Below are 13,168 nucleotides of genomic sequence, written 5' to 3'. Positions count from 1 at the left end.
TTTAGGATATTAGAAATTAAAGCAGAGAAACTTTAAAACACAAGACTACACAAACACACATCCCATTAGCCATTACAGCAATGATAGCACATGCCACATCAACTCTGGAAAGTTCCACCGTACACTCATGAGAAAAGGAGGGTGCAAAAGGCAATTCGCATCTTAGTGTTATTATGAAAATAGGTGGACCTCGTAAACCCCCTGAAAACGTCTCCGGGGCCTTCCAAGGGTTCCCAGACCACAGTCTGAGAACCACTTTCCCAGAGAAACTTTATGTATGTTAATGGCACAGCACTGCTCGACGTGGTAAGAAACAGGAAATTATCGAAATATGCATCAGTAAGACAATGCGTTACAAAAACTTACAGTACCTTCAAACAGCAGAATAATACACAGCAATGAAAATGAAAGAACTACAAACACACACAACAGATCATTAGCAAAATGTGGGTGGAAAGAGGCAAAACGCAAAAGCCTACATACACTGTGATTCCATTTCTGTAAGGTTAAAAGACAGGTCAAACGAAGCTGTATTGCTTAGGGCCACATACATGGGTGGTGGAAGTAGAAAATGACGGCACAAAAATCAGGCTGGTGGTCACCTCTGTCGGGGAGAGGGGACTGTGATCAAGACGGGGCACACGGAGGCCTACCGGGATAGTATCAACCTTCTGTTTCTCAACCTGCTTGGTGAGGACAGAGATTTTCACTTTATACTTGTTGAAGACCTCGCTCACTTTTCTGTATCTATGTTATATTTCACAATAAAGGTAAAAGCTATATACACAGTTCAAGACCAATAATGTGCAATCTGTATTCCTGCAGAATAAATATTACTGAAATACTATATTCCAATATGGTAACACTGCTTAACCCTGGGTTATGGGGTTTGCATTTTCTCTACACTTTTCTGCACTTTCCAAGTTAACCACAAAGAATACATATTACTCTTGTAACCATGTAAGTGCCTGGAATTGTCAGGCTTTATTATAATTTTTGGCGTATTGGAGGGCATGTCATTTTATATTATAGTTTAATTTGCAGCTCTCTGATTATTAATGAGGTTAAACATCTTTTCATATGTTTGTTGTCCTATTTGATTTCCTCTTCTATGAATGGCCTGGTCAAGTCTTTGGCTCATTTTTCTGTACATTTTTTCCTCACTGGTTATCAGAAAATCATAAAATGTACTTAAAAAGACAAGGTCACCATCTAAAAGTGCAACTAATGAGGACCAACACACACTGGATGGGACCAGCCATCTGTGGAAATCCATGCAGACAATAACTACCTAAGGAGACCGGTGACATACCTAGGATGAGCACAAAGCTCGCCAAGGAGCCGAGAGTCAGCTCAAGCGGATGCCAATCCACACATTGGCTGTGATCGGATTTAGGCCAACAGCTCAAGCGGATGCCAATCCACACATTGGCTGTGATCGGATTTAGGCCAACATGTCTATCTGGAAGCAACATGACAATAACAGAAAACTTTAGGGACTCGTGAGGAATACTGAAAACAGAGGGTGGAATTATAAAGAACAGGTCTATCTCTAGGGCAGTGGGTCTCAACCCGGGACGGCTCTGTCCACCGAGGACACTGGGCAGTGTCTGGAATCATTTTGGGTTGGCAAGATTTAGGGGGCGGGGGTGGTGCTGGCATCTAATGGGTAGAAGCCAGGGATGCTGCTCAATATCCTACAACACACAGGGAAGCCCACTCCTGGTGAATTATCCCCCTCCAAATGTCAATAGTGCCATAGTGGAGAAACTCTGCTCAACAGCCTCTACCCAGGACAGAAAGTGCTCAACCCTCTGTGAATCTTCTCCAAGTAGAAATAGTCAGAGGGTAGGGGCGCCTGGGTGGCTCGGATGGTTAAGCATCTGCCTTCGACTCAGGTCATGATCTTGGGGTCATGGCATCAGGTCCCGCGTCAGGCTCCTGGCTCAGCACGAGTCTGCTTCTCCCTCTCCCTCTGCCTCTCCCCCAGCTCATGCTCTCTGTCTCAAATAAATAAAATCTTTTTATTTTTTTTTAAAGATTTTATTTATTTATTTGAGAGAGAGTGAGAGAGAGCACGAGAGGGAAGAGGGTCAGAGGGAGAAGCAGACTCCCTGCTGAGCACGGAGTCCGATGTGGGACTCGATCCCGGGACTCCAGGATCATGACCTGAGCCGAAGGCAGTCGCTTAACCAACTGAGCCACCCAGACGCCCTAAAATCTTTTTAAAAAAAGAAAAAAAAAAACAGAGGGGGACAAAAGCAAATGCCCTACCTTACTGAGATCATCCAAAGCCCTTGAATCTCCCACTCTGCAAGCACTTCCAAGGGGGTTGCAGGCTGGGCACTGTGCTCCCCTTCCCGTGGAGAAAGCCTGGGCCAGTAAGGCCAAATTAAGCTCCCGAGAACATCAGCGCAGGAAAGACCTTCAAAGCCAGCGAGACCATCCCCCTCACTGGGGAAACACCCTGAGAGCTGACAACATGACAGCGGGGTGGCATCAAGGAAGAGGCCGATGCAGAGCTATCAACAAGTACAATAACATGCAAAATGGCAATGATTTCATAAAAGAACCAGAAGTCAGACAAGTACACAAAATGACAGAGCTCTAAGCAGTTAATACCTCCACAGAGGAGGCAGCATTTCATTTGGATCCTGAAATCCCAGCGGATTTGTGTGGCAGTTTTAAATCGTGGCTAAAAATTCTCTGACATTCTCCCAACGAGAAGGGAGGTAGATAGTCTCACCTTGAATCTGGACTATCCTTAAGTGACTCATAGCCTACAGAATGCAGCAAAAGAGACGCCTCATGACTTCTAAGGCTAGGTCATAAAAGGCCATGCACTAGGATACACACCCCACGGAACTGAAAACAGGCTTTCGAAGACTTAGAGACACATGTTCATAAGAACACCAAGCTCGGTAGTCAAAGGGTAGAAACTGCCCAAATGTCCATCAGCTGATGATTAGGCCGGCACCTCTCTAAGTGAAAAAGCCACGAGACACTAAGGGACCCGATGCACTGAAGCCAACCAGACGTCAGAGCACCAGGGAGGCCTAACAGCTCTGTTTATAACGTACTTAGTTCCAACCAGTTCAAAGTGGAGTTTGATGCATTTTCCTCAAAACTTAAAACCATCCGTGGCATCACCCAGAGTCTGCAGCAGTGCCCCAGGGCACCTGCGTACACAGTTCGGGACCCATGGGTTTAGCCATGGGAGGCAGAAGCAAAGACTGGAGGTTGGGGGATACTTGCCACGTCTATTGTCTGAGCTCCCACCCTGCAGGAGGCCTATCCAGCTCCTACAACCCTAACTATCCAGGATGCCAGGACCCCTTCCTCCCCTTGAAGCCCTGGGTGGAAAACACTCCCCATGTTGCTTCACCACCCTTTGTTGGTCTCCCTTAATGTGGCCCAGATCCTGTAAATAGCTCTTTAATTGGATGTTCAATTGCTGTGTCCAAGCCATCCATTTCCTGCCCAGTCCCTGTGCCAGAGATTGTTCTGGATACTGGTGACAAAGCAGACAAAAACCAAGTCCCTTCCCTTGTGAAGCAAAAGTCTAGTGGCAGAGAGAAGACAGTGGGCAAGGTGGCAGGCAGACAGAAAATATCAAACTCAAACCAGCTGGGGATAGAAGGGTATTTCGGGTACTAGTTCAGGTGCGGGGCGGGGGGGGGGGGGGTCAGGGACAGTCTAAGGTGGGGGCATCTGAGAGGAAGAGAGGGAGAGCACATGCACCTATCTGGGGGAAGGACCTTCTAGCCAGAGGGGAGTGCTGGGCAGGGGTGGGAGCTGAGGCCAGAGGGCCTCTGTTGGGACTTGTAGGCCACAGTAAGGGTCCGCACTTTATTTCCATCACAATTCAAAGCCATCAGAGGGTTCTGGGCAGAGGGATAGGACACTGAACTACAGGGGCCAGGAGTGGACTCTGGAAGAGACCACTTGGGAGGTCACTGCCCGGGCTCCAAAGAGGGGGAATGGTGGCCCAGCCAAGAGAGGGAGCCAGGTGGGAGTCTGAAGGATTCTGACGGTGATCACAGCGCAGTCTGCAGACAGATCAGAAGTGGGGTGTGACAGAATGAGAGCCCTGAAGGAGTGGCCAGCGCCACGGGCAGGATGGGGCTGCCAGTTACTCAGGTGGGAGGAGAAGGTCGGAGAAGATGAGAAGTTCAGGTATGCACCGGGGCCCTTCTGAGAGGCCTATTAGCAGGGGTAATAGTCAAAATAATTGAACACAGCTGCACAAGGCATGCTCCCCATGCTTGCCAGATTATGGGGAGGATGGGGAGGTCCAGGGACGCTAGGGGAAGGGCCAAGATTCCGCTGGTGGGTGGAGCGAACTGAAGGACTTCAATAACCTAACCACTAGCAGGGCACCGGGCCACCACGTAGACGTTGAATGTAGGCGTCTGGAGGCAAAGAGCTATCACAGCTGGGAATAGAAACTGAAGAGTCAAAAGCACCGCAGACAGAATTTAATTTAAAGCCACGAAGCTGGTGAAAGCACCCGGGAAGCAAGTATAGTATATACTTGCAAGTATGTATGTATAGGTAAAGAAGTCCACCAAGGATGACATTGGAGGCATTCCCATAGGCCCTGAGGTCAGAGAGGTGACAAGCCTGGAAGAAAGTGATCAGAGGGTGGCAGATGACCCTCAGGTTTAGCAATAGGAACCCACTGCTGACCCTGACCAGGGGCACTTTCAGGGGAGAGGTAGGAAGCAAAGTGTTGGGAAGAAATAAATTGGAGCCCCAAACTACAAGTCCACGTGCTATATTTTAGGGGATGAATAAAAGATTAAAACATGTTTTTTGTTTGTTTCTTTTTAGGCACTACTTTGGATTCCTACATTTTTTTGAGCTGGTGTGAGGAGCCAAATGAATGATGAAAGGTAAAAAAGGGATCGCTCCTGCCAAAGAACCCAGAACTCTGTAGGTAGGAAGCCAAAGGGCTATAAAGAGCACCTAAATTAGAGCTGCTCCTGCTCACTTGGACTCTGAGCCCACCTCAGGAATTCAGGGGCATTTTCGTTCAGGCCAAGTAAAGGCTTCTGTAAACATGAACCCCCAAATTCTCACAGAACCCCCTTAGGCAGGTGGCCTTCTTGGCCTGTCTAGGGAGCCTAACTTCGCTAATACCTTGACAACACACCACCTGTTTGCATTAGCAATGAATTGGCTATTCCAACAATTCTGTGAGGCCAACAAAGCAGAGATCAGCAGCCTCTTGGTGCAGATAAGGCAACTGTCGCCAGCAAATGGTGGGGCCACACTGGAATGCGAGCTCTGTGTTAATTCTGTCATCCCAGGCTAGCTGAAGCAGCAATAAAAATAAAAAGAAGAATGTCAAAACGAGCCCAGTCCGTGCCTGGGCACTATTTTGGTGGTAGTGAATTCCGCACGGCAACAGTATTTCCTGCTGAGGGGACCGTCTCTAATTTGGAAAGTAATCCCACATGAACCACCTGGCACTGCCAGCCAGATGTTGTCTAGCCTCCCCTTTAAATAGATGTTCACTGGGCAGGGGCACCACTCTCAGTGGAATTCAACCACAGTTTTCAGAGTGTTTTTGTTGCTTTAAAAGCTGCAGACCCCTGTGACATCTTATGAGCTTCCCTGGATAGAAAACTAAAAAAAAACAGAGCTCAAAACTGGTTGAAGCTGGCGTGGAGGTCCAGGAGCAACCATTCCCGCTCTGGTGCTCTTCCCCCACCTGCCTGGGGAGCCAGGGAACAGCACAGTTAGGGGAAGCCGGGCTGGAGGGCGCTCACTCCTCCTCCTCCTCCTCAGCAAAGGGGCAGGAGTGGCCCAGACGGATCAGAAACCCTCTGTCCCCGGGGCCCGGACTGCACTTGCTTCCAGCAGCCATCGGGACTAGGGAGGGGGTGGGGAGACGGAAAAGGCCTCTGGGGGGTGGGCACTGCAGGCCCGGGCTCCAATTTCCAAGTGAAGTTTTTTTTTTTTTAAAGCCAAACACAAGCAAAAGGAATGTAGCGGTCTCTCAGGGCCCTCAAAGGGGCTTCTCAGCGTCTACTGGCACACTGAGAACACCACTGCAATCCAGTTTTCTGCACATTTAAACGCCTCAACTCAGCATAGTGGGAATTGATTTAAGGTAGCAAAATCAAAACAATGTAAGAAAACATCACAAGCTAGTCTTTTCAATGGATGAAGAGGAGGCTAGTATCTACCCCTTAGTTTTCCCATTAGTTGCTCTTGCTGCTACAACGAATTTCGACAGACTTAACACACTTTTTTTTTTTAATCTTACAGTTCTGGAGGCCAGAAGTCCAACACAGGTCTCACTGGGCTAAAAGCAAGGTGTCAGCGGGGCAACGTTCCTTCTGGAAGCTTCTCGAGGCTGTGTGTACATCCCTTGGCTCCTAGCCCTTCCATCTTTGGTTCAAATCTTCTATCACGTCGCTCTCTGACTCGCTCTGACTCCTTTGCCTCCATCTTCCAACTTTAAAAGGCTCCGTCTTTCACTTGGCCAGGATAACCCGGGAGAATCTTATTTAAATGCAGCTGATTAGCGACCCTAACTCTCCTTTACAAGTAACCTAACAGTCACAGGTGCCAGAGATTAGGGCTTCCCACCCACCCCCGTCTGGAACACCACCTACTTTCATCCAAGGATTTCCCACACGTTTCGGTTAGGGGCGCGTTTAGGATGACGTAAAGCTTCTACAGGCAAACCAAGATGGACCAATCAGTGAACTTATGAGCAAGACTCAGGGAGAGCCGAGTCTGGGTTGGGAGACAGGATCCCCTGCAGCCAAGCCTCCCCAAGCACACGGAGAGCGGCAGAGGACTACATGCCAAGTGCAAAGAGTAGGGGGTGGACACACAGCAGGAAAGGCACCAACACCAGGTGGCGGAAGAACCCAGGAAAGTCAATGCACCTGAAAGGTCTCTCTCCTGAACTCGCCAGTACCCAAACCAGCTCCCCCCCCGCACCCCCTCCGAGCAGCCAAAAGGCCTCCTCATCCCCACCTCTCCTGGAAGTAGCTTCAGCCCCTTCCTCAGTACCTGCTGAGGCTGGCTCTTGGGTGATTTGCGGGGGGGGGGGGGGGGCACATTAAATAAACAAACATGTTTTAATTACCTGGTGTCCAAAATGATGGGAGGGGGGAGGGGGGTGTGACCTGCGACAGCAAGGAACGGAACCGAAAACCAATCAAAACATGTGACCCTAAAAGGCAAACTGTCCCCAGACCCTGTCAGTCCAGGGCAATGACTACCTGGTGCACAGCCTCGGGGGTGGAGGTAGGGGGTTACCCAACTCTGAGCCAAGCCTGCACGTGCCCCTATGGCCTGTCTGGCTCATAAGCAATATCCCGAGTAGGCCCACAGGGCTTCTGCCTGGATCCCAGCCTAGCATCTCAGCGCCACCAACACATGGGGCCCACTCTGCTCTCCTGTCTCTCTCCTACCCGACCAAGCCCCAGGGATCAAAGATCAGCCCCAATCCAGGGATCACAGGCTGCCTCCACTCTCATTTGTTCTGCTTGAACTACAGCGAATTTTTTGTTCAATGGAGATATAATCCACGCACCATACAACTCACCCTTTAGAAGTGTACAACTGAATGGTTCTTAGGGCATTCACAAGGCTGTGCAACCATCACCTCTGTCTAGTTCCAGAACATTTTCATCACCCCAAAAGGAAACTGCACCTATTAAGCAGTCACTCCTCATTCCCCAATTCCCTGCCCCCCACCCCCAGCCTCTGGCAACCACTCATCTACTTTTTGTCTCTATGGATTTGCCATCTCTGAACATTTCATATAAATGGGATAATATGTGGACTTTTGTGTCTGGCTTCTTTCACTTAGCATATTATTTTCAAGGTCTGCACTGTGTCTCTTTAAGGGAGCAGGTACTCAGCAGCCGGTGGCTTGCCTACATATTCATCACACTTATTCTTGGCCACTTTCCACATTTCTATGACCTGCCCCAACCCTGGGGGTATCTGCATTCATGACCCCTGCTTTGGTTATTCAGACATACCTGAGTTCAAGTCCTAAACCTCACTGGGCTACTCATTTTTCATCTGAGAAATAGGTTACCACCAAGTTATTTTTTTTTTTTGAGATTTATTTTTGAGTGCGCACGAGTGCACACGCTGGGGAAAGGGCAGAGGGAGGAGAGAGAATCCCAGGCTGATTCCACACTAAGCGTGGGACCCGATGCAGGGCCCCGTCTCACAACACTGAGATCACAACCCGAGCCGAAATCAGGAGTTTGATGCTCAACCGACTGAGCCACCCAGGGGCCCCACCACCGAGTTACTTTTCAAGGCCATATGCAAATGGCCATAAAGGACATAAGAAAAGGAGATGGGTCACGGTGCCAACCCTTCGGGGTGGTTACGAGGCGTAAATGTGTGTGGCGCACTGAAGGCCCGGTGCATGGAAAGCATTCGGGAAATGGAAGCTTCATTATCATTACTGCCCACCTGCACCGCTGAGACTTCTCCCCACCGCATAAAAGATCAGCTTCCTATTTCTGTTAAGTGCATACAGGCAACATGTTTGTCCTCAGAGGATTTTTTTCAGAGCTAGTAAAATACACACTGGACTAAAAAACCATCCAAAATTAGAACGGGGATGACTTGGTAACCACTCTTTTAAACTTCTGGAAGCCTGAAGTCTGTCTCAACTTGCCAGAGCCTGAGGGGATTTCACGAATCATGCTTCGAGGTTCTATGTGCTTTCCGAGGGCTGCTTGTCTTTCTCGGTCATAGGTCACTACTGAGGACCAGGACTAAAATGGCTCTGGCGCAGGCCCACCCAATCCACCACTGTGGGGTTCCAAGAGAGGCAGCAGATGCCTAACTAAGCACCTGCTCTGTGTTTGTTCGTTTTGACACAGCAGCTCTCAAACTGTAACTGTCTGGATACCCAGAAGAGACCAGCAATTCAAAGCCCATACTTGTCACCTTACTTTGCACAAAAGAGCCACAAAGCAGGTTCCCCACCTTGAAGCAAAAGCTTCCTCCGGTTCAGTTCTCTTAATTACAATTAAAAAGATCACTAGGTAGCAATCTTATCGGGGTGGGATCCTGGCTCAATCTCTTCCAAGCTCTGTGCCCAGGGACCCCTCCTTAATACCTAACCAGCAAAATTGTTGAGGCAACTAAAACCAAGATATGTGAAGTGCCTGGTACACAGCAAGCACTCAGGAGGTGGCAGCTGGTAGCAGGGCCGCAGATCCGAGAGTGACACACTCCAGGTGCCCCCACCAAGACGCCTTTGTTGTTAGGCATAATAGGGTGGAGCAAACCAAGCAAGGTTCAGAGAACTTTCCCCGAGGCAGGAGCGCAGCCTCCAGGTGCTTAGAAGCAGCGACTGTGCAATCAGATAAGCCTGGGGTCAAATCTTAACTCTGCCACCTGAGGCAAGTTACCCCCTAACTTCCCTGTGCCTCCGATTCATCTGTAAAATGGTTGCACTGGTTCGGTCTCCTCCACCACCTCCTAAATCACCTAGTAAAACACGTGATGGTGAAAATCTGAGACCTACCTCTATTCCTCCCCTTCTCAATGTGCAAATCATGTTGAAGACTTCCAGAAGATAGCCTTGAAGGGAGTATCATTTTTCTAACTTTTCTGTGCTTCCACTTTCAAAATTGCCGTATCATTAGATGCAAGCAAATCAAGTAATTAGACTTTTCCCCCACAAATGCATCATAACAAAATTAAAATGTTAACCCCAAAGAAGCAAAATGAAACAGAAAATTCAACAACCCTGTACTTGCTTTATTTTTCTTCATGGCACTGTCAATATATTATGTAGATTGTGACGTTTGTGCTTGTCTTCTCCCCCCACCAGGACATTAGCTCCATGAAGACAGAGTCTTAGTCTTGTTCACTGCTGCATCATCCGTGTCTGGAACAGAGCCTGACACCTTTGTAGAATGTTGAATGGCTCTTGTAGCAAGTCCAGGATGGCTGCCCACATGAGAAACATTTCTGCATCTTTTGCAAAACTGCCTTAGACTGCCTACTGTTTTCCAGTGTTCCCTATATGTAACATAAATCTCACTAGAACTCAGTACAAGGACAAAGTTTTGCTTCTGCTGAGCTCATGTTTTTCACTAGCTGAATTTGCCTTCCTCGTCAGGGAGCTCAGAGCTCAACTCTGTGCTCAATTGCAGTGTTTTCCTCAAACCTTTTTCTGATGTGGAAATGGGATATAAATAAGTGTAAGAAGATTCTGTCTGTACACGTTGGAGGGCCTATTTTTAACTACGCACTGCATTTATTCTAAGACGCTTCTCAAATGTGCCTGCGAATTACCAAGAGATCTAGCTAAACTGCAGAATCTGACTCAGTAGGTCAGGGGCGGGGCCTGAGGTGCTGCATTCCTGACAAGTCCCAGGTGATGCCTATGAAGGCCCTGGACCACACTTGGTGTTCTGAGGGTCTTTTAGGAAACTTGCTCCCTTGATTCGACAGCATTTCTCTCTCCACCTCCTTGGCAAAAATCGCCAACGGCCAGAAAACTGGGGCGGGCACCAGAAGCACCTGGAGAGCTGGTTAGACCTACAACATATCGCCGCCCCCCCCCCCATCCCGTCCCCGCAGAGATCCTGACAAAAGGGGGGTAGGAATACGCCCAGGAAGCTCCCCAGGTGCTTCTGCTGCAGGTGGCCTCAAAACACATTTTGAGAAGCTCCGCTCAAGGGAAGGAGTGCGCTCTCTTCAAGGTTTTCCCAAAAGCAGTCTCCTGGAGACAGCTGTTGTCACCGGTGGTGACACCTTGTTCAAGATTTTAAGGGGGATTTTATCCCGCTGTTTCTAGCCCGGTCTCTCCTCTCCGACCACACGGACGCGGCAAGGTCAGTCCCCGCGGGCCCGGGGATCGCACCCCCACTACCCCGCACAGCCCCGCCCACCCGCCAGCAAGCCTCCGCCGCAGGCCAGCAAGGCGGGGGCCGGGCCGCTCATGCGCACCACGGGGCCGCGGGGCGCCAAGCCCCCGCCCCGCGAGCCCACAGGGCGGGGTCCCCGCGCGCCCCCCGCCCGCCTTACCTCTCTGGAACAGAGTGGCCAAGGAGAAAGCGAGGCAGATGAGGAACGCCGAGCGCCAGACCACCATGGCTGGGAGCTGGCGGAGAGGCCCCGGAGGAGCGCAGTTAGCGCGAGAGTGCCCGAGGGGGAGGTCGGGGAGGCGCTGGGACGGAGGAGGAGGAGGAGCCGCAGGAGGAGGAGCCCCGCCGCCACTGCAGGACCCCGCCCAGAGCCGGCGCGCGCCGCACAGCCCCGGGAGGGCGGAGGAGGGGCACGCACGAGCACTGGTGCTGGGGGCGCGCCCGGCTGGGGCCAGGTGAGGTGGGGCGGGGCTGCGACTGTGGCGCGAGGGGCGGAGCGAGCCTGCAGTCTCGGGGGCCGGGTCGCTGCGCGAGGGGCGGGGCTGCAGCCTGGGGGTCGGTCCTTAGCCTGGGGGCGGGCTGGTACGCGAGGGGCGGGGCCCGTGGGCACCCGGAGGGTGAGGCGGCCTGGGTTGGGGCGAGGGAGCCGGCGCGTTGCCGGTTGCCCGCCGGCTCCCTCTCCCCAGTCCCCGAGAGGGGAGCCTGCGGTCCCGGAGCAATGTGTCAACAGTGGCCGAGGAGCTGGAGGCGCGGGCGGTCAGGGCGTCCGGTGATTTCCACTCGGCGCGCCAGACTCCTCCCGGCCCGGAGCAGGACCCGAGGCGGCGCGCACGCCAGGTGCGCTCTGCCAGCCGGGTGACCTTGGACAGGGCTCTTCCCCTTCTGGACTTGGCGTCCTCCCGGTAAAAGGCTGTTCCCTGGGAGCCCCTCCAGCTGCGGCTCCAGGACGCAGCACCCGTGCTCTTGCCCCAGTCGCTGTGACTGAGCTTGCTTTCACTCCGCTGGCTGCCCGCCCACTCGCCGATCCCTGCAGGAAACTGTAGTGGAACCTCGTCCGGAGATGAAAGAAAAGGGCCGTTTTCGTGGCTGCCCGCTGTTGGTAAACAGCGGCACGTCTCGAGGAAATGAGCCCAAGGCCGGGGGCGCCGGGGCAGGCGAGAGGGAGGGGGGGGGCGGCCTGGAGCCGCAGCGCCACGGGCCGGGGTGGGGAGGGAGGACGAGGGGGGGAGACAGGGTCAGCTCTCCGGAGGCTTGGATGGATGAATGCGATGAAAGCGCAAGTTCACATCTGCAGAGTCGATGTGAAAACGTGCTCAGTGATCGACAGACGCGCTGCAGTCCTTTCCCATGAACCGCCGCTAACGGAGTCCATCTCCAGGGTTGGGCGTAATCAGATTCCAACACTGCCCTGAACAGCAAAATGCCCGCCGCAGGCTTTGACGTGAACACCCTCAAGACGGGCTCCAGCTGCAGCCGGCTTTCCAGGACAAAGGGAGAGCTCCACTGCTCTCCAGAGTGGCAGAGCGGCGGCGTCGAGCCTGCCCTTGCCATTATTCGGCAAGGGCTACCCTGGGCCACGTCTTCCTTAGAGGGTGGCTACTACCACCTGCCCCCAGTGTGCCCCCGGCAGGCTTCCCGGTTGCTCCCCCTGCGCCACCAGCACCTCCAAGAGCCCCCCCCACCCCACCCCGCGGTGGCTCCCGCCCCGTGAGTGAGCCGAAGTACGGGGCGGGGGTCTCCCTGAGTTAGAGCCGACATGTTTCCCCGTTTGACTTCCATCCGTTGCTCTGAATCCTGGGGCTGGAAAAACAAAACGTATAAGGAGTGAGTGAGTGTCCTGATTTTCAGGCAGTACTTACCTATGACACTAGCTGGAGAATTAACGGAAATAGCCAGTAGTTACTGAACACACACTATATACACGGCATGGTCCACGCATTTTACCCTTGTTTTGTATTTCTCACAACTTCATGTATCGCCTCAATAATTAAAGAGGGAAAAGGAGCCAAATGAAGGTTCCTTGAGTTTGGGGAGTTAACCAGCTACAGTCCCACACTGTCAGAGGCGGGAGGACCGCTAGGAACCCCAGTGAGTGAATGGCTAAGAGCATGTGCTTTGGAGCCAGGCCGGGTTGAGATCCTGGCTGGACCCAATAAGGTTGTGCTGAGGGTTGACTGATATGGTGAAAAGTGGGTGACCTGAGACACAGCACAGAGGCGTTCTTGTTAGTCTTGTAACAGCTAAAGAAATATGGCTACTGTGAGCTTGAGCAGTTACTATGTATTCCAGGC

The 13,168-nt window shown here is 51.8% G+C and overlaps 1 protein-coding gene across 3 annotated transcripts in view; it reads right to left on the bottom strand.

Annotated features, from left to right (window-relative positions):
• Window positions 1-11,328, bottom strand: part of CD99L2 (CD99 molecule like 2) — an 87,026-nt gene extending 75,698 nt beyond the window's left edge. The window contains exon 1 of one of the 3 annotated variants that reach the window (XM_027609243.1): window positions 11,038-11,328. In XM_027609243.1, coding sequence (XP_027465044.1) covers window positions 11,038-11,104 — 67 coding nt within the window. In that variant the 5' untranslated portion in view covers window positions 11,105-11,328. The remainder of the gene's footprint in view (window positions 1-11,037) is intronic. The other 2 variants (XM_027609242.2, XM_027609241.2) reach the window with 2 other exon arrangements.
• Between the last annotated feature and the right edge of the window lie 1,840 nt (window positions 11,329-13,168).

This window comes from Zalophus californianus, chromosome X, assembly GCF_009762305.2.
Source record: "Zalophus californianus isolate mZalCal1 chromosome X, mZalCal1.pri.v2, whole genome shotgun sequence".
Classification (NCBI taxonomy): Eukaryota; Metazoa; Chordata; class Mammalia; order Carnivora; family Otariidae; genus Zalophus; species Zalophus californianus.
The sequence above is the reverse complement of the archived record's forward strand: the minus strand, read 5'-3'. Positions and strand labels throughout refer to the sequence as shown.